The 20,911-nt window shown below is 41.3% G+C and overlaps 1 protein-coding gene across 8 annotated transcripts in view; it reads right to left on the reverse strand.

Moving 5' to 3' along the window:
- The window catches only part of THADA (THADA armadillo repeat containing), a 332,898-nt gene that overhangs the window by 64,528 nt on the left and 247,459 nt on the right, over positions 1-20,911 (reverse strand). For all 8 annotated transcript variants that reach the window (XM_077915220.1, XM_077915219.1, XM_077915218.1 and 5 more), the window contains one exon: positions 19,355-19,449. In XM_077915220.1, coding sequence (XP_077771346.1) covers positions 19,355-19,449 — 95 coding nt within the window. The remainder of the gene's footprint in view (positions 1-19,354; positions 19,450-20,911) is intronic.

The following is a 20,911-nucleotide window of genomic DNA, read 5'->3' on the forward strand; positions in this document are numbered from 1 at the left end:
AAATTGCAAAATCTTATAAACTTGCAATAATCCAGGATTTAAAAATATGGACTATTCACATTACACATCAAATTGTTACAAAAAGAAGTTTGCCTCAAAAGGCTAAGTGGGGGCTCAAGCTCTAATATGACTGGGTCCCATGGAAGACACTATCCACCATCTGCCAGCTGTGGTTACAGACATACCTCTGCTCTTAATTCAGAGTCAGTTCAAGTATGAGGACACTCATCTTTACAAAGCAGCAGGGAAGCCCCAGGCAGTTGGGATCCTCAACTTGTGTCACCAAGTTGATGCCTTTATTTTCGATGCCTAAAAACCCATCTGACTACAATTTAGTAATGAGACCCTCGCACCACGTGGTCTTCAGGTACCACTTCCCTCTCCTTCCCACCCACCGCTGCCTCAAGACAACACTGCCTTAAAAAGGAATTTCATTTGTTTGGCAAGGAGTCAGAAACATGGCTCAGAGATCTGCTCTTTAGAATGTAATTAAAAACAGGAAGACTGTCTAGGCCATTCTGGATAATTTTCAGAGGAACCTGTTATCTGAAAGAGATTTCAGGCAGAGGGCATTGTTCACTGGACTCAAGAGCCAGGTACCCAGACACATTTGCCTCCTCTAGGGCCTCGAGGAAGGATGACATTATCATGAACCCAGGGAATGAAGGCACTCCCCCCAAAGAAAAGGAAGATGGAGTCAGGCTTAGGAAGGGCTCCTATGGAAATTCTTAGCCTACCTGGACTTTGGAATGCAGTACAATTCCATAAGCATTTACTGAGCATATATTAGGTACTCTTGGAGAGAGATTCAGAGTTGAGAAAGAAAAATTACTTGCTATCAAAAAGCTTTACAGCTAACAAGAGGATAAACACAACTACCAAAAGTGCCAAATGCTTAGTGCCCTAAAATTGTTAGTGAGGAAAGCTATATTTATGTGCCGGGCACTACAGAATGTTGTATGTCCATTATTTAATGTTAGGAATAATAATTACTTTTAGCTGACACTTGAGTACTATTCTAAGCACCTCAACAAGAGTTAATGCATTTAATTAAAGCAGTTGGTGCTAGTACTATTTCCATTTTACAGATGAGGAAACAGGTTAAGTTACTTGCCCAAGGTTGCAGGGGATGGGAGGTAAAGAGAATACATAAGCCATTAAGAAGGACCAAAATAAATGTGACAGGCACTTATTTTCTACAGGGAAAAGACAAAATAAAAGCTTTCAGTAGGGAATAAAGTTGAAGATGGGCCCTGCAGGCTTCCCAGAGGTGGCTGACTAGTGGAGCAAGGGGCAAATGCTCCAGGGGAAGTTAAGAGACAAAGAGTGACCTGTGAATTCATTTGCTGAATTATCAGCAGAGGAGCAGTTAGGTCAGAGCTATAAGCTAGGAAATTATCAAATAACATTCATTTAGACATTTTTTCCTAACTGCTGCTTAAGGAAAAAAACCCAAAAAGCACCTTTTTGTGCACTGAGACCCAAAGAGATGACCTAAGCAGAGTTTCTCAAACTGGAGTGTGCCTAGAATCACCTGGAGGGCTTGCTAACCCACAGACTGCTGCCTCACCCTCAAAGCGTCTGATTCAGGAGATCTGGGGAAGAGGCTGAGTTTGCATTTCTAATAAGCTCCCAGGTGATGCTGCTGCTGCCGCCGCCAGATCAGATGCTTTAAAACCACCACCCTCAAGTGATGCTACATAACTAGAGCTTATTAAAACCACACGGACCTGAATCCCACGCCTGCATATTTGGAGTCAGGTGGCTTGAGGTGGGCACAGACACCTGTAGTCTTAAGAAGCCCACAGCTAATTCTGCTACGTACCCCAGCTGAGAACCATGCTCCTAAGACACGACTTTCACAGGGGTCCGTAGGGTTAATGGGTGGGGAAGTAGGGGTCTGCAGTCCTCAGCAGAGCACACTTGATTCCAGCCTGGTACTTCACTTCTTTTCTCTTACAAATAGACATCAAAGGAGGGAAAACCACCAAGAATTCAAAAGAATGAATAAGCCCTAGAATAAAGGCCTCTGGCCTCAACTGTGGCTCAGAAGGTCCAGGTTCTGTTCTCAGTCTAGGATGTAGCCATGAGACATCAGAAAGACCAGGACTCTATTCTTACGGAGTTCCCACAAATGTGGGGACCACAGAGCCCCTCTCCCCCTGTGCCTTCCTTGTGCCTCCAGGGGCTCTTGAGGCTGGAGTTAGAGGTAACAAATATTTTCACATAAGCAGCTCTAGTGACTAGAGCTTTAGAAAAACAATGGTAGGGGACCCTTTACCGCATGTCTGGGGCAAGTCTGGTTTTAAAGCACCGGGTGATTCTAGTGTGATTACCCTGGGCTTGACAGCTACTGCTTTACTGGCTCTGCACCCCACAGCTGATAGACAGTTGGCCAAATGGTTCTCACAACCAAGACTTCCTCCTGGCTGAGCACTGTTTTGTGTCCTGCACTACCAAATGCATTTCAAAGTCTAGATCAACCTGGGGAAATTTATTTCCATTTCCGGCAGTGACAGCATGCAAAAAACTGAAGTTGGTTCTTGGATGGGGTTCCTCAGTGTGAGGTTTAGAACTTCTCTTCTCTGGAAGATAACATTTCTGTTTGCAATTTCAATTGTGATTGCTTTGGATTTTTCTTCTTTCTGATCTTTCTTGGAAAGCCAAGTGTTCCAATGAAAGAATCGAGTCCCTCCTTTAGTGGCCCCATCTTTTCATAAATTAGACAAATTTTATAAATTTATTAATTGGGAGTTTCTTCTAGTCCTCCTTGTTTGGAAAGTCTTTGGACTTTCTCACCAGTGCAGTCATTTTAGTAACTCAAGAATGTAGGGCTGATTTTAAACCTTATATTTTATTTTGTTTTTGAAATTAACTTTTTGTTTCTTTAGAGCAGGCATGTTTTTAGCCTTCAAAGGAATGGCTAACTGGCTGGCTTCACTTGGAAGGGCAATACCTCCTGCTGTGCTAAGTCCTGGTTCAACGGAGAAGTAGTTCCCAAGTTTGGAATCCAAAGATCAAGAAAATGTCAAAAACACTGTGACAGACTGGTACACATTGCCAACTTTTTATCTTGTCCAGGAAGGATGTTAAGAACCCATCATCTTTATTATTTCATGAAAGAAGGGCCATCTCAACACCAAAACCGGTAGTAAATCCACAGTGTCATCATAAAAGGGCAATTCTTTTTTTTTTTTTTTAAGATTTTATTTATTTATTCATGAGAGACATAGAGAGAGGCAGAGACATGGTCAGAGGGATAAGCAGGCTCCCTGCAGTGGGACTCGATTCCAGGGCCCTGGAATCACGACCAGAGCCAGCGGATGCTCAACCACTGAGATACCCAGTGCCCCAAAAGGGCAGTTCTTTAAAGACATCTGGCTTTAAGAAAAATTTGCCATAGTATCGTTTGGTTATAGCTTGATTGTGGAAGTGTCACCAGGGACCAGCATAAGGGAACTGCATTTTTGGGGAAGCTGGTAACAGTTTCCTGAGTGTGATCTGTTTGGACAGCATGACTACCCTGAACAGAGGTCTCCTACGGAGGAACCACAGGGACTCAGCCGAGTCCCTCGGGGCAGCAAGCAGAGTGTCTGTGTGAAGGAGCACAGTGGTCCATTCACACAATTCCCTCTGGTAATCTCACTTGTGTTATTCTAGCAGTCCTTGGTTCTTTGGCAAGTTGCAGATTTCAGTGTTATGTCTGCAGCCTGAACAGTGATTGCTAAATTAACTGAATTTCAAAGTTGCCACTCCCTAACCAACCAAGGTAGGGTGCTAACATCAACGAGGCTGCTGAAAGAGGATTTAAAAGCAGCACGTATTCTGAACAGGGACAGCATCCTTTGTCAAAAATTCTGTTTTATCATTTAGGGAAGTGTATCTTTGCCCCAGAGGAGAGCATATCCTCAAAAGGCAGGCCTGTGGGTCATTTATCTTTGATTTTCTGAGCTACTCATGCAGATTTGTTAAAATTTCTTTTAAAAAATCAACATAATCTTAAAAGATGCGTGTTAATCTAAACAGCCTTAATAAGGACATTGTGGGAGAAAATGTGGGATGATATCATTGCCACATAATTATGGATACAGTGGAGTTGCACCATAAGAGCATTTAATTTAGGTGATTTTAACTCTAAGTACTCAGCAGAGAGAGACAGATCGGAAAATAACAATTAAAATAGAGGGCAGTTTTGCCTGGCACCCTAGTCACTGTGCATATTTCCAGAAGGGCGGTGGTGCTGCTACCTCAGACCAGGGGTTTCTCAGACGTTAGTGTGCTTCTTTTGCAGAGGTCCTGATTCAGTTAGGTCTGGGGCAGGGCCCCCCAGATCACATTTCTAACAAATTCCCAGGTGACACTGGTGCTGCTATTCAGGAACCACTGTCTTAGCTCATCTGTGCTCCTCACGGTGTAAACACTTCATTGTGCTGAATGTGTGACTCTAGTGTTTAGTGGCGCTTGTTTTTGTACACCACAGGCCCTAATCCTAAGTCAACCCCTTCATCTAGTGTTCAGCCAAAAGCTCCTGGCCTTCACTGTTAAGTCATAAATCCAGATAGCCTGATTTTGTGCTGAACTTGCCAAAGTAAAATAGGCAAGAGGGAGTAAATGTGCCTGCCCAAAGGCAGCATTTCCTTGGCTCCGTAGAGATAGTTCTAGGGGAAGTCAAAGCCCCAGTGGTCACAGCAAAGTTGTTCTAAGTAGCAATCGGCACTCATGATGGGTGAAAAATCCTTCCCAGGATTGAAAAGGCCAAACGGAAGAGAATAGTATCACTGCTATGGGATAAGTCATTTACTGGGATACTGTGTAAGTGGCAATGATATTGACAATGCCACTGTGGTGGTCACTTGCCACTGTGACTCGGAGTAAGTTTCTCCATTCTGCCTGACATGCTCCCTCTGCCTCAGATGAATCAATGAATGAACAAATGATTAAATTTCTCTTTCACATATTGAAGAGGCTCTGAGTTCTCTGACACCAGTAGGTCAAGAAAAGTTTGCAGATAGATGTAACTGTTCTGAAGTCTCCCGGATGCTCCCTCTTTCTCCCAAAATTTCTACCCTCCTTAAAAAAGTAGGGAGTGAGAAAATATAAAGCAGATTTCACTTTTAATGTATAGCAAGGTGGCCGTTTTTTTTTTTTTTTTTTTTTTTGGTGGCAGTTTTTTTTTTCTGTTTCAAAGAACCGTGGCTCTGGTCAGAGATCTGTAATCAGATCCAACAAAAGTTCTTACCTCAAACAGTTGATAAACTGGTTCTAAAAATAATCAGATGATAATTTGTACGCTCTGTGAATGTTAATGTCCTGTTACGCAATTTGTCAGTAAAAAAATTATATTTGGGGAGAAAAGGAAACCATAGGAACTGCAACAACAACAACAACAACAACAACTCAACTGATTTCATAAACGTTGGCTTCTCCTTATCAAAGGGAAATTCCATTCTTCTATTTAATCCTCTGCCCCTCCCAATACACTGTAATCCTGACCCCAGGGGCCCCTCCAACAACAAACATGCAGGATGACCTGGTAGAAGGATCTGGAGACTGTCTTTTTTTTTTTTTTTTTTAAGATTTTATTTATTCATGAGACACACACATACACACAGGCAGAGACACAGGCAGAGGGAGAAGCAGGCTCCATGCAGGGAGCCCGATGTGGGACTCGATCCCAGGTCTCCAGGAGAGAAACTGCTGAGCCACCTGGGCTGCCCTGGAGACTGTTTTGAGAAGCATGCTGAACTGGTGGTGCTGGCTGCTTACTTCTTGCCTCCTTCTGTTTCTTGGGCTCTGAAGCCCTTCATGCCCTGCTGACACAGGTGTGGCCCCAACACACATCCCTTTGAAAATATTCCCTCCTTCCTCTGCCCCCAGCATATTCTCAAAGGCATGTATTTTCCAAGCACAGAATTCCTTATCTGTGGCTGAGGGAGGAGGATGAACTTCCCAGAAGACCATCTGAAGACTATCTTGTCCACCCAAGAAATAAACAGTCCTGGGCTTGGGAGCCTGCTCGGGGCGGGAGCTCTGAAAGGATTTGGGCCAGCTAAAAGTGAGCTCATCGGGCACCGGGTGGGACCAGCTTTTACTTCTGGACTCCACCCACCATCCCATTGCTGCCTCTGCCCAACACAGGGGGGAAGTCAGGAAATACTTGTGGATAAACACATGACAACCAAAAGATACAAACATGAAATTACTTCTAAGCAAACACTGTTTCTGGTTCTTTGTCAGTGACAGGCTACTCAGGACAAGATTGGGAAATCAGGAATCTCTCTAGTACCACACCGTCGACATCCCTGTATAGATCTGCCTTTCCCCCCCCCCAAAAGATGTGGGGCTTCTCTTCCATCCTCAGGCAATGAGATACAGTGTGAACCAACTGGAGAGGAAGTAGCTGGCTGGGAAGATCTCCTGTGGTAAGGGAGGAGCGAAGACCACCTACCTCTGTCCCCTGCCAGTGCTACAGTTTACAGTTCTGGGAGAAACTGTAAGGCTGAAGAAGTTCCTGGCACTACTGGACTGCACTCTAACACCTGTAGGAATGATGCTCTGAGGTGCAGTTTATAGCTGGCAAATCCAACAGAGTCTGGGGAATGCTATTTAACGTGAAATCCAGCCCCAACATGGAGGGAGGAGTTAAGTACATTTTGCCATATGAGCAATGGAGGTGAGCCTGGAAGTGGGACCTGGCCATAGGACCAGCAGAAGCTCTGTCTCCTGCTCTGGATAAGATGATCACTCACTTCTTTAGTTTTGCTATCAATTTTAACTCCTGATAGCTTCTTTTCTTCCAACATTGGATTTTTCATCACTTTTCAAGTTTTCATTTTTTAAGAAAAGATTTTATTTATTTGAAAGAAAGGGAGAGAACATGACCAAGAGAGGAGGGAGAGAGGGAGAAACCAATTCCCCACCGAGCAGGAGCCTGACTTGGGGCTTGATCCCAGGACCCTGAGATCATGACCAAAGGCAGATGCTTAGCCAACTGAGCAACCCAGATGCCTCCATATATATATACATATATATATTTTTATGATAGTCACAGAGAGAGAGAGAGAGAGAGAGAGGAGAGAGAGGCAGAGACACAGGCAGAGGGAGAAGCAGGCTCCATGCACCGGGAGCCCGACGTGGGATTCGATCCCGGGTCTCCAGGATCGCACCCTGGGCCAAAGGCAGGCGCCAAACTGCTGCGCCACCCAGGGATCCCTCCATATATTTTTTTTTATGTGACTTTCATCACCCCAGTCTTCAGAGGGTATTATCCCCATTTTACAGTTGAGGAATCAACAGGCTTCAAAAACAAAGTGATAGAAGTGATTTTCTAGTGACCGAGCCAGTCAGGCACCCCAAAGTCCAACACTTTAAAGGAATAAAATAAACCCAATACTCAACAACATAAAATTAATATGGTCTGGCACCTAATAAAAAATTATCAGCATGCAAAAAAGTGGGAAGTATGGGAAAATATGACCCATAACTAGGAGAAAAATTAATAAATAGACCCCCAAAAAACAATAATGGAAGGAGAGACAAGGACGTGATAATAGCTACTATAAACATGCTACATTTGCTCAAGTATCTAGAGGAAAATGGAACACGATGAAGAGAGATATGAAAGACATTAAAGGGACACAAATCAAACTTACAGAGGTGAAAAAGATAATACGTGAAATAAAAAAATACACTAGATCAATTAGCAGCAGATTAGACACTGCAAAAGATTAGTGAATTTAGAGACATAGATTAGAAGCTATCAAAAATGAAACACAGCTAGGAAAAAAAAAAAGAGTATCAGTGATGTGTGGGACAACTCCCAGTGACCTAATATACATATAGTGGAATCCTAGAAAGAGAAGAAAAAGGGAAAGGACTAGAAAAAATATTTGAAGAAATAATGGTGCTGGAATAATTGGTTATTTGTTTGCAAGAAATGAAAAAGAGAAATTCAATCTTATGAGATGCATGAAAATTAGCTTGATGTCAATTAAAGATATAAATGTAAAATCCTAAATACAAAATTGTAGAAGAAAACGTGTGCGAACATCTTTGTGACCTTGGGATAGGCAAAGACTTCTTTACTAGGGCACAAAAAACATGAAGCAAAAAAACCTGATAAATTGGACTTCATCAAAATTAAAAATGTTTGCTCTTCAAAAGACATTGTTAAGAAAATGAAGAGATAAGCAATAGACAGGTAGCAAATACCTGCAAACTATTTGTTTGTATAAAGGACTTATATCCAGAATAAAGAACTTTCAATAATAAGATTCAACAGTAAGATAAACAACTCAATTTATTTTATTTTTAAAAAGATTTCATTTATTTATTTATTTGAGAGAGACAGAGAAAGAAAGCTCTCGAGCAGAAGGAGTGGCAGAGGTTAGAGGGAGAAGCAGACTCCCCGCTGAGCAGGGAGCCTACTGTGGGGCTCAATTCTAGGACCCTGGGATCATGACCTGAGCTGAAGGCAGATGCTTAACTAACTGAGCTACCCAGGTGACCCAACAACTCAATTTAAAAAAGAAATGTGTAAGAGATTTGAATAGACGCTTTACCAAAAACATATATGTATAGCAAATATGGTACCTGAAAAGATGCTCAATATAACTGGTCATTAGAGAAATGCAAATTAAAATCACAATGAGATACCACTATACCCACTCAAATAGCTACTAGAGGGATAATATCAAGTCTAGGTAAGGATGTAGAACAACTAGACCTCTCGTATAGTGCTGGTGGGGATACAAAGTGGTAAGCCCCTTTGGAAAACAAGTTTGGCAGTTTCTTGTAATTCTTATCATATGACCCAATAATCACTTTCCTAGGTTTTGCTTAAGAGGATTAAAACATGACCACACAAACACTTCTATATGAATGCGCAGAGCCACATTATTCACAATTTCCAAAAAGTAGAGATGCCCAAATGTATTTCAATTGGTGCGTTAATATAAACAAACCATGCATATAATGGAGCAGTGCTAAACAATAAAAAGCAACAGGGTCACATCATATTAATAAAAGGTAAAAAATCACATGATCATCTCAATAGATACGGAAGAAAATTATACAAACTCCAACACCCTTTCACAGTAAAAATACTCAACAAACTAGAAATAAGGGGAACTTCTTCAACCTGATAAGGGATATGTATGAAAAACCCACAGCTGACAACATACTTGATGGTGAAAGATGGAAAGCTCTCTCCTGAAGATCAAGAAAAAGACAAGAATGTCTACTCTTGTCATTTCTATTTAACACTGTCCAGGAAGTTCTAGCCTGGGCAATTAGGCAAGAAAAATAAATAAAATGCTCCAGATTGGAAAGGAAGAAGCTCATGCATATGACATGATCTCATATATAGAAAACCCCAAAGAGTCCACCAAAAACCCCTAATAAATGACTTCAGTAAGGTTGCAGGATAAAAGATTAATGTACAAATTTCAATTGTACTTCTATACAGTAGCAACAAACCACCCAAAATTGAAATTAAGAACATAATTTCATTTATAACAGCTCACAAAGAATATAATAGGAATACATTATTTAGCAAAGATATTCATGATGTATATACTGGAAACTACAAAACACCACTGAAAGAAAATCTACATAAATGGAATGACATCCTGTATTATTATTCTTTTTTTTTTTTGACATCCCGTATTCTGATCTGAATTTTTGAAGACATAATATTGTTATAATGACAATACTCCTCAAACTCAACTATAGATTTAAGACAATACCTATCAAGATCTTAGCTGGTTTTTCTTTCCTTTTTGCAGAAGTTGACAAACTGTTCCTAAAATTTGTATAACAATGTAAGCGACCCAGCCAAAACAATCTTGAAACAGAAGAACAAAACTGGAGGGTTTACAACCTGATTTCCAAAGTTACTAGAAAGCAATGATAATCAAGACAGTATGGTTCTGGCATAAGGGCAGGCATATAGATCAATGGAAAAGAACTGAGAGTCCAGAAATAAATCCATATATTAATGGTCAATTGATTATTTGACCAGGGTACCAAGACAATTAAACGAGGAAAGGATAATAAGTCTTTTCAACAAATAGTGCTGGGATAAATGCATAACCACATGCAAAACAATGAAGCTGGATTTGTACCTCACACCAAATATAAAAATTCACTCAAAATAGATCAGAAACCAGGGTACCTGGGTGGCACAGTCAGTTGAGTGTCTAGGACTCTTGATTTTGGCTCAGGTTGCGAGATCAACCCCCATGTTGGGCACTATGCAAGCATGGAGTTGGCTTGAGACTCACTCTCTCCCTCTGTCTCCACTGCCACCCCCCCAATAAATAAATAAATATTTTTTTTAAAAAAGAAAAAGGATCAGAAACCTAAATGTTAAGAGATAAAACTATAACAGTCTTTAGAAGAAAACATGGGTACACATCTTTGTGACCTTGGATTAGGCAATGGTTTGTTAGATTTGATGACAAAAGCACAAGCAACAAAAGAAAAATAGATAAACTAGATTACATCAAAACTTAAACTTTTTTTTTCTCTTTAAGAGGGAGAAGCAGGCTCCCTACCCTGAAGTGGTACTCAATCCCAGGACCCCAGGATCACGACCTGAGCCAAAGGCAGACGCTCAACCACTGAGCTACCCAGGCGTCCCAAAACTACAACTTCTGTACATCAAAGGACATTATCAAGAAGGTGAAAAGACAACTCACAGAATGAGAGAATATAGTTGTATATCATATATCTGATAAGGGATTAACAGAATATATAAAGAACTCTTACAACTCAAGAATAAAAAGACAGCCCAATTTAAAAATGGACAAAGGATCTAAACAGACATTTTCCTAAAGATATACAAATGGCCAGTTAGCAATAGAACAGATGTTTGACATCACTAGCCATAAGCGAAATGCAAATCAAAAGTATAATGCAATATTGCTTCATGCCAACCAGGATGGCAATGATAAAAAAGAAGGACAATAACAAGTGCTGTCAAGGATGTGGAGAAATTGAAGCCCTTATATATATACATTGCTGGCAGAAATGTAAAATGATGCAGTCTTTGGAAACAGTTTGCCAATTCTTCAGAAAGTTCAATTTAGAGTTGGCATATGGCCCAGCAATTCTTCTAGGTCAATACCCAAGGGAACTCAAAACATACATCCTCACAAACACTTGTCCATGAATCCTCATAATAGTATTATTCATAATAGCCAAAAAAGTAGAAAGAACCTAAATGTCCATCAACTGATGATTAAACAAAATGTGGTATATTGATCCCATGGAATACCATAAAAAAGCATAGTGTTGGTTCATGTACAACCAGATGAACCTTGAAAACATTGTTAAGTGAAAGAAGCCAGACACAAAAGGCTACATGTTGTATCCCAAGCTTTCAAAAACAACCTGCTTAACTAATTTAATTGACATGGGTAACTAGTATCAGATTATCTGTGATGAGGGCTGCTGGAGTGTAGCAAGACAAGAACACAGAAGAAAACTGAAATCACAGAGACTCCTGGGTGGCTCAGAGGTTGGGCGTCTGCCTTCGGCTCAGGGAGTCCTGGAGTCCAGGATTGAGTCCCATATCAGGCTGCCTGTTTAGAGACTGCTTCTCTCTCTGCCTGTGTCTCTGCCTCTCTCTCTGTGTCTCTCATGAATAAATAAATAAATCTTAAAAAAAAAAAAAACCTGAAATTACAGATGTTGTATGTAATAGTATTTTACTCCTGGGGTGGAAAGGTGGTAAGACAGTTTCAAGATATGGTTCCATTACAGATCCAGACACTTAACCCAACTCACACTACTGGAGGCTCTTAATTTTGGTTATGGAAATAAGCATCGGACCAGAAGCCAAGGAAGCTTGACTATTTCACTAACCAGCTGTGTGACCTTGGGCAAGTCATTTAATTGGTATAGTCTCCATTCTACCTACTGATTAAATGGTCTCTAAACTTTAAAATTCTAAGAACCATGGGCCTATGTCTTCAGCACCACGCTTGGAATTAACGAGGGGTAGACACCACATGAACCTAGCAATCTAATAACACATCCTCTATTATTCTGACTTCTGAAAGGCAGCTAGAATCATCTGCTTATTTTAGGAGCTCACTGTTCCCTGGGAAAGATATTTCTGGCAAAAGCAACCGTTCAGATGACAGTCTCAGTGTTTTGGAGAAAAGCAACTAATTTATTGACAACAAAGCCTGTTTTTTTTTTTTTTTTTTTTTCCTTGAAATTTCATAGCTGCAGGCCCAGAAATAAAAAGTCCCCAGAAGACTCTAAAAATATGTTCTCAATTCCCTTTTATCTCCCACCCAGAGCTAAGAGAATAGCACCAACTGTGTCATATTAAACACATCTGCATCCAACACCGATAAAAGTACATGACCAAGGGAACAGATAAGAATTGTTTTCAATTTGTTCAGATGGGATTGGTTAAATTTAACCTAATTAGACCAAATAATCAAAGCAGGTGTTTGTAAGTTGCCAATGTTTTTATTCTCTGTAATTGTTTGGCTCTATTTCCCAGGAACTTAGGTAAAGGAAGTTAGTATGTCATAAAAATCATTGACCTTATATTTATTCATGTCACACATATATTATTCATGTTCAAGGCAGTACAAATACAAGGCCTTGTTGGATACTTGTCACAGGTTTTACCATTTAACCATCATCAACATCTGAGCTGGCCTTTGGGAGCGCTTACATTACCTAACTTCCATTATATAAATACAAGTAGTAATAAATGAGAGCCTGTCTTCTAATCTTATACTGATCTACAAAGCACACTGACTTGGCATTCAGACTATTTAGGGATTCTGACTTCACGCCCACAAGCTGGTCACTTTTAAGGCATTAAGAAGAAAAATAATAACAGTAATAAAAGTTATATTCCAGTAAAATAAAATGTTTACTGCATTTGGCAGAATGATGAGATTTGAACTATAAATCCCAACTAACAAAGAAATCACAAAACGTAGCCGCCAGCAGCCTGGTACTGGGAAGCGTTTCGTGGCCCATAGGTCCACTAGCAAAGACGAAAAGGGCAGATGGCTGCCTGGGAGCAGTCAAGCTTCCTCTTTCTAGCAACTGCTTCTGTCCCAGGTACACCCTCACATTATTCCACATACTGCTGGCATGGAGGACAGAAATGCAGGCAAGAAAGTCCCCATGAAAGCATGTGATCTGGAAGCTCCTTATGAAGGCGATCCGTCCCTGAGGCCTGGGGGTCCTACAGGAGAGGAAGAGGAATGGGAAGTTGGAACAACCCAGAAGGTTCCAGGGCACCCTCACTGAAGTAGAGGTTTTCCCGATTCTGGCCCTGTGTGGTGGGGAATCTCAGGCTGTGTTCTCTTACTATTCTTGGGACACTTGGCCAAGTTGTGTCTGTGCCTTGGGTGTCCTCATGTCTAACATGAAGGACCACTACTATTTCCCTCATTAATGAGGCAAAATGCTTGCATGATGCTTGGCACAGAGTTAGGTGCTCAGTAACTGTTGGTCAGGATTATCCCGCAGGGAGGTTGGTATTGAAAATGTTTCCTCAGGGGATCCCTGGGTGGCTCAGCGGTTTAGCGCCTGCCTTCAGTCCAGGGCGTGATCCTGGAGTCCCGGGATCGAGTCCCACATCGGGCTTCTGCATGGAGCCTGCTTCTCCCTCTGCCTGTGTCTCTGCCTCTCTCTCTCTGTGTCTCTCATGAATAAATAAATAAAATCTTAAAAAAAAGAAAAAAGAAAAAAGAAAATGTTTCCTCAGAATAAGTGTACACTGGGCATCCTAGAAACATTTTCAAGGGCAGGGAAACAGCCTGTACACTGACTGCAGAGTAGGATGGAAAATGTCCAACCTGAGAGCGACGAATTATAGGTGGGTTTCCAATGACAGTGAAAGCTGTGTCTCCCCATCCCTGCCCAGGCCTGCAAGACAGCCTCGGAGTGCTTGGGGTGGTTAGGCCTCTTCTTCCTCATCCCCCAACTCCACCCAGAGACTATAATTTTCTTTCCAGCAGGAAACTGATGTATACGAATGATGACAGCTGGATTCAGAAGAGGAAAAAGAATACAGGGGACAGAGAGTCCTGTGGGTTTAAATCACTTTGGAACTCAAAACAAAACCCCCAGATCTGGAATTTTTAAAACCTAGTTAATGGCTGAGGAAACCTCAAAGGATGGGGAAGCACTAAGATAAAAGTCTGAATCACACAAAACACATCATTATCTGAAGCTTTTCTAATCATCTTCCCTGCCTTTCCCCTGCACTGGTTCTCCTCCTTGTGTATGCCCCCAGCCTCTCAACGTGGTTCTGAGAAAATGTAGGGGTGGAAATAGCCTTCTAAGGTCATGTATCGAATAGTGTTTGCGAGGAGATGGACAGATCCTCCTCCAACCAAAGTTTCCCTGAAATGGATACTACTTCATTCCTTTTGGAAATAATCACCTTCAAGATTCATAGTTAGATACATTCACTGTTGAAATACAAATATATACTCCCCTATGAATAAACCAGAATTATGGTGTTTAAGATTTGTAAAATGGAAATAAGAGGAGGAAACCCCCCTCATGGCACCATTCCAAGACAACTATTTTTAGCACGATATTGCCTTTACGTTCAGTCTGGTTCTCTGCTCCCCACTCCCACTTCCCAGAGCCCCAATGCTGATGATCACAGTGTCTGGACAAATCCCCCTGACATTCCATGAATGGATTTTCAGTTATATTCTTTCTTGGTGACAATTGGAACTTAGTTCATAAGGATGGGAGCATAGAAGGAAATGTCACCTTGTCTTAAAAACCACACGATGTGACTCTTATGTCCTTCAAATTGATTCTCCTTTGTCCACAAGGTCAAGTACAAGCTCTTCGATTAGCCTGTGAGTTCCTTCATGATTGAGTTCTTGCTTCTGCAGCCTCATTTCCATCATGACACTCAGGTCACTGTCCTAGCTCTGTGAAGGCTGTGCTGACTTGTACCTCTGTGGCTCTGGCCATGCTTCTCCCTCTATCTATAATGCTCACCTTCACCTTGCACATATGGTCAATCTCTACTTTCCCTCAAAACTCAGCTCAACCAATTCTTTTCTATGAAGCCCTCCTATCTTCCCAAATAGAAATGTACTTCCATTCTTGGGTGCCTCCAATGAATCCTATAAAGATTCTTTTTATAGCACCTATAATCCCTTACTGCCCCTACTTATAAGCCTAAAACTCATGTATGCGTATCTTTAGCTATAGGTATTCAATCTGTCTGATATTAGCATGTCATTTTTGATGAATGAAAAAATAAATGAGCAACAAAAAAATGATACTTTTTTGGAATCAATCAGAGGGGCAGGAGCATCCTTAATCAAGTGGATTTTCTGACATTCTTTTTTTTTTTAAGATTTTATTTATTTATTTATTCATGAGAGAGAGAGAGGCACAGACACAGGCAGAGGGAGAAGCAGTCTCCACGCAGGGAGCCCGACACGGGACTTGATCCCGGGTCTCCAGGACCACACACCCTGGGCTGAAGGCGGCACTAAACCCCTGAGCCACCTGGGCTGCCCAATTTTCTGACATTCTATGATGGCTATGCCATGTTTCAGTATTTTCCTAGGAAAGCAGGCATTTCTTCTTTCCTGAAGATGTTTAAGAGAATTGTGAATGTGAGGGGCTGCAGGGGACTGGATTAGATGCATGTTTCCAGCTAATGATAATGATGATCATGATAATATAACAATATCTTATATTTATTGAGCACTTATTCTGTGTGATGCAAAGCACATTCTTTATATAAGAATGTACATAAATTTGTGAACAACCACTCTAAGATACAGATCCTGTTATCACCCCCAATTACAATTGAGAAAAATCGTCTCCCAGAGATTCAATGACTTGCCTAAGGTCACAAAGCTAAATGGCAGATCTGGGATTCAAACCCAGGGCTATGGCTTCAGAGCCTAAATGATACACCTACTCTGAGCTTTGTGAGCTAATAATGGAAGTACGTGCACATTTATAGACATGATATGAACACGATAACATGATATCAACATACCATTTGAATTCAGAAAATGAATTTACATCTGATAGATACATGAATTTCAATAAGACTTTTGTATCTTGATGACAACTGTTACTATTCTAAAAACTGACGAAAACTCTGCATTTCACTCAGTTCATAACCCATTTAATGATGGCTTGCTATGTGCTTAGCTGAGGGGCAAAGAATCTTTTTTTAAAAAATTATTTATTTATTTATTCATGACAGACACAGAGACAGAGAGAGAAAGAGAGAGGCAGAAACACTGGCAGAGGGAGAAGCAGGCTCCATACAGGGAGCCCGATGTGGGACCCGATCCCGGGTCTCCAGGATCACACCCTGGACCCAAGGCGGCGCTAAACCACTGAACCACCGGGGCCGCCCAGGGGCAAAGAATCTAAGGCACTATTCATTCTTTCAAGGTACTTGCAAGGTAACACATTATAATGTCATGACATTATTTTGAAATCATATGGAAGTCTACATCTCAGTAAGTGATCGCTTTGTTTGGGAACATGTTTGGCTATTGCTCAAACTGCCTTCAGAAACAATTTATGAAACACATAAGAATAGATTTTATTACTTTAAGTTCACAGTTCATTTTTTTCCTCAACAGTGCCATCCATCTTAATTGCCATTGTATTTGGCATTTGGTTAGTTCTAAATATCCAGTTCCATCCTCAAAAGAGGAAAATTTGTTACCACTGTTTGTGTGGATATATGATATGATTATATAACATTCATACAGATAGACATGCATATATACACACACATCTGTGGCTTATGTGGGCAAACTCCAAGGGACTGGATAAAATCCTTACTTGTCTGATAGGAATATAATAGGAGCCATATATGCAATTTTTGATTTTCTAGCAGCCACATTTTTTAAAGTAAAAAGAAACAGGTGAAATTAATTTTAATAATTTATCTAATTTAATCCAATATATCAAAAATATTATTATTCCAAGATGTAATCAATATAAAGTAAATGAGAAATTTCGCATTCCTTTTTTCATACAAACTCTTTGAAGTTGGATGTGTATTTTATTCTTATGAAACATTCCCATTTGGATCGGCAACATCCCAAGTGCTTAGGAGTCACATGTGGCTGGCTAGTGACTGCCATACTGGGCAGTGCAGGATAAAATATTTAGAGCGATGGCTGTCATACTAGAACAAAGGCAAGAACACCCACCCTGTTGCATCCTACTCTGCAGAGTAACTAATTTGTTCAGAGGAATGATGCATTGATGCAAGTACAATACTGCTGCATAAAATAAACGACAGCTGTGACCACATTTAACTGGGATACAAATTCTTATATAACGCAAGACTTTGGAGCAAAGGATGGTTCAAAAAGACCAACACATTCATGGAGGAGCCCAATCATCAGTAAAGGGCAGGCAGTTGGAGAACAGAGAAGGGAAACCCACAACATTCAAGGGTGAACCCCCCTGGACAAGGAATAAAGGTACTAATACATTAAGAGAAACTTAGTTCAGGGGCACCTGGGTGGTGGCTCAATCAGTTATGTGTCTGCCTTCAGCTCAGGTCATGATCCTGGGGTCCTGGGATGGAGCCCTGTCTAGGCCTCTCTCTCTCCCTCAGCTCCTCCCTCTCCCTCAGCTCCTCCTTCCCCTGACTTATGTGTGATCTCTCTTTCTCTCAATAAATAAATAAATAAAATCTTAAAAAAAAAAAAGGGAGGGGAGAAACTTAATTCAAATAAACTGATGATTACAATCAACCACACAACTCCAAGAGGATCGCAAAGGCTGGACTCATTAGTCATGAGCAACTCTTTCGTGGCCAAAGTCCTTCAGCTACTAAGCAGAGAAGTACTGTAAAGCTATATGGAATCTGGAACTGAAATACAAAAATAAAGGAAACCAGGAACAACTTACTTGGTACCATCTGATTTATAATCTCTGCACCCCAGTTAGTTCAAGTGTAAAATAAGGTGGTGCAACCCTGAGGTCCCTTACAGAGAGGGTGATCTATAATTTCTGCTGCAAACCTGGACACTTTCAAGAGTGAAGGGGGGCACTATTAATAATTATGCTGGGGGGATCCCTGGGTGGCGCAGCGGTTTGGCGCCTGCCTTTGGCCCAGGGCACGATCCTGGAGACCCGGGATCGAATCCCACATCAGGCTCCCGGTGCATGGAGCCTGCTCCTCCCTCTGCCTATGTCTCTGCCTCTCTCTCTCTCTCTGTGACTATCATAAATAAATAAAAATTAAAAAAAAAATAATTATGCTGGGACAAGAGGCATAAACTAGGACTGGTTTATAGCTATAAAACTATATGATCTTATTCCATCAAATGGATACAATAGCTACCCCTATGCAGGGATATGGAGCTGATGAAAATCCAGGCGTGTTCTTCTTACCTCTGCATGGCCACAGGGGCTTTGTGGGCTAATCTACACTGATCCGGGTGAGGTGGTTTCGCACCTCCCCCTCAAAGCACTTTAAATTGGTTTGAATTTGGGAACAGGGTTCCATATGGACAGAGCCGGACTCTGACAGCCTGAATATATTTACTGAAGACAACAAATCATTGACAGACTAAATGTAACAGAGGAAAGGCCTGGCCTGCTTGTACTCAGAATGTGACTTTGTAATTGTAGCCTCCTTTAGACAGGCCTAATCAATTAGAAGAGGCTGATTTTAACCAGTTGCAGGCTCATTACCCTGCATTCCAGTTTGTGTTGATGAAAATCAGTTTCAGTCTGTGGCCTGGAACTCATGTACAGCACTTCCTGCAGCCTCTTATATAAACACATAAAAAAATTTTTTTTTTATTTGGAGTTGCCCTTCTCTGTTTTAAGAAAACCACTCTGAATCATGATTAAAACAGAACAATTGTATATGGATCTGGCGCCTGATAGAGACATATATGACCAAGGAACACATCTTAAGGCAGTAATGGGTAGATTGGGACAGTGTCTCAGGTATTCAGACTCCAGGATCAAATGAGCCCAACTCAGCTCCACGAAATGAAGCATAGACTCTCAGTTGTTGAAATTGATGAACTTTCAAAGAAAATTCAACGGAAGGGGAAAAAGCCAAGGTCTCTGAAACACACGGGATATCTGAATAGAGTCCACATTGTCTCCTGAAACACCAAATAGAAAATAAATGAAAAACTTCCCATTCAACAAGAACTTTCCTTGAGAAGCTTCTATGAGGGAACCATATGATACCATGCTTAATTTTGATGTGTGGTTAGTTTGACAAAAGTCAAAGCTGGGGGCAGTGTGTGGTAGAACCACTATAAGCCCCACCTGTATTTCAAAGATCCATCATCATTCCAAAATATGATATAACTATGAATCATACCTGGCTGGTTGCCTTTTGTGGGTTTGTCAAGGCAGCGAGTCAACAGGAAGAGAATGTCAATATATACAGCTCTGGTCACCAAACATGGATTTTGCCTAGAAAGGTAAAGAACAGGAGATAAATTGATATTTTTTCTCCCTGAGGTCTGGGTCACACAGAAGAGAAAAAGGTATTTTCTCATAGGCCTATCATGAGGCCTAGGGCTTCATGGCAAATGCTTTTAGACATTTAATCACCAATAGTAAAAACACGTCAGTAAGTCAAATGAGGAAATGAAATCCTAGAGCATATGGTGGAGGTTGGGGACATGCATACACAAAACAGATAAAAAACTCTATGCTCTGGTTCCAAATAAAACAAACTAAAAACAAACAAAACCCAGTATCCTATCCCAGTTATTTGAAAACAAGGAGATTGGCAGGGGGAGTTATATTCTATTATTTTTCCTGTTTAGTGGACAAATCTGGGGGGAAAGAATCATTGGTTACAAGTATCGCTGACTTAGCATTTTGGAGAAAGGAGAACTGCACTACCATAGGACAAACCAGACCTATGGACTTAAAATAACCAGCTGAAAAACAAACACACAGAAGCACTAACAAACACTGTGACACACATTCCTTTCCTGGCAAATGGAATTTTTTTGTCTTTCAATAAATGGAATTGACTTTACTCTTTGAACCATACGCTGGGAAAGGTAAGTGGGCTGGATTTAGGGGTCTGGATAAAAAAGGAAGAATGAAGACTTTCTTCTGAGAACAGTGCTGCTGAAGGTCCCCTGATTCTGAGCCTCAGTTCAGACTGACCATGAAGAAAGGCCCCACCCTCCTTGGTGTACTAATAATTCAGTACAAGTAGTAAAAAGAGAAGGGACAGATCTGGGTTTGAATATTGGCTTTGCCGCCTATTTCTGTGACCTGAGTCATATTCCTGACTTGTACAATGGGAACACTAATCACTGCGTAGTGAGTCACTGTGAGCTTCGGATGTGGCAGGGCAACCAGAAGGCCCGCCTCGCTGCTGGGCCGTGGCAGACACTCCCACAGTGTTTGTTCCCTGCCCTTGTCTGCTTCCAACCGGAGATTAGGGAATGGCACAAGTGTTCTGGCTAGGGAAATCGCATTTACTTGACCGCTAAACCCATCCTCCTCACTCTCTGCATTTTAACAGTTTTATCCTTTCTCTAAAGTTTATTCCCACTCTAGCCTGAACTGCCCATATTCTAGGGCTGGCATATGCTCTCACATGAAAAGCGAATCAGATACTTCTGATTTTTATTTATTTTTTTAATTTTTATTTATTTATGATAGTCACAGAGAGAGAGAGAGAGAGAGAGAGAGAGAGGCAGAGACACAGGCAGAGGGAGAAGCAGGCTCCGTGCACTGGGAGCCCGACGTGGGATTCGATCCCGGGTCGCCAGGATCGCGCCCTGGGCCAAAGGCAGGCGCCAAACCGCTGCGCCACCCAGGGATCCCGAATCAGATACTTCTGACTTGAAACTGTCTTGTGTCAAAGTCTCTCCGTGGCTGACCTGTCTCATTTATGTCCTACTGACTT

Source organism: Canis aureus, chromosome 11 (genome assembly GCF_053574225.1).
Source record: "Canis aureus isolate CA01 chromosome 11, VMU_Caureus_v.1.0, whole genome shotgun sequence".
Lineage (NCBI taxonomy): Eukaryota > Metazoa > Chordata > Mammalia > Carnivora > Canidae > Canis > Canis aureus.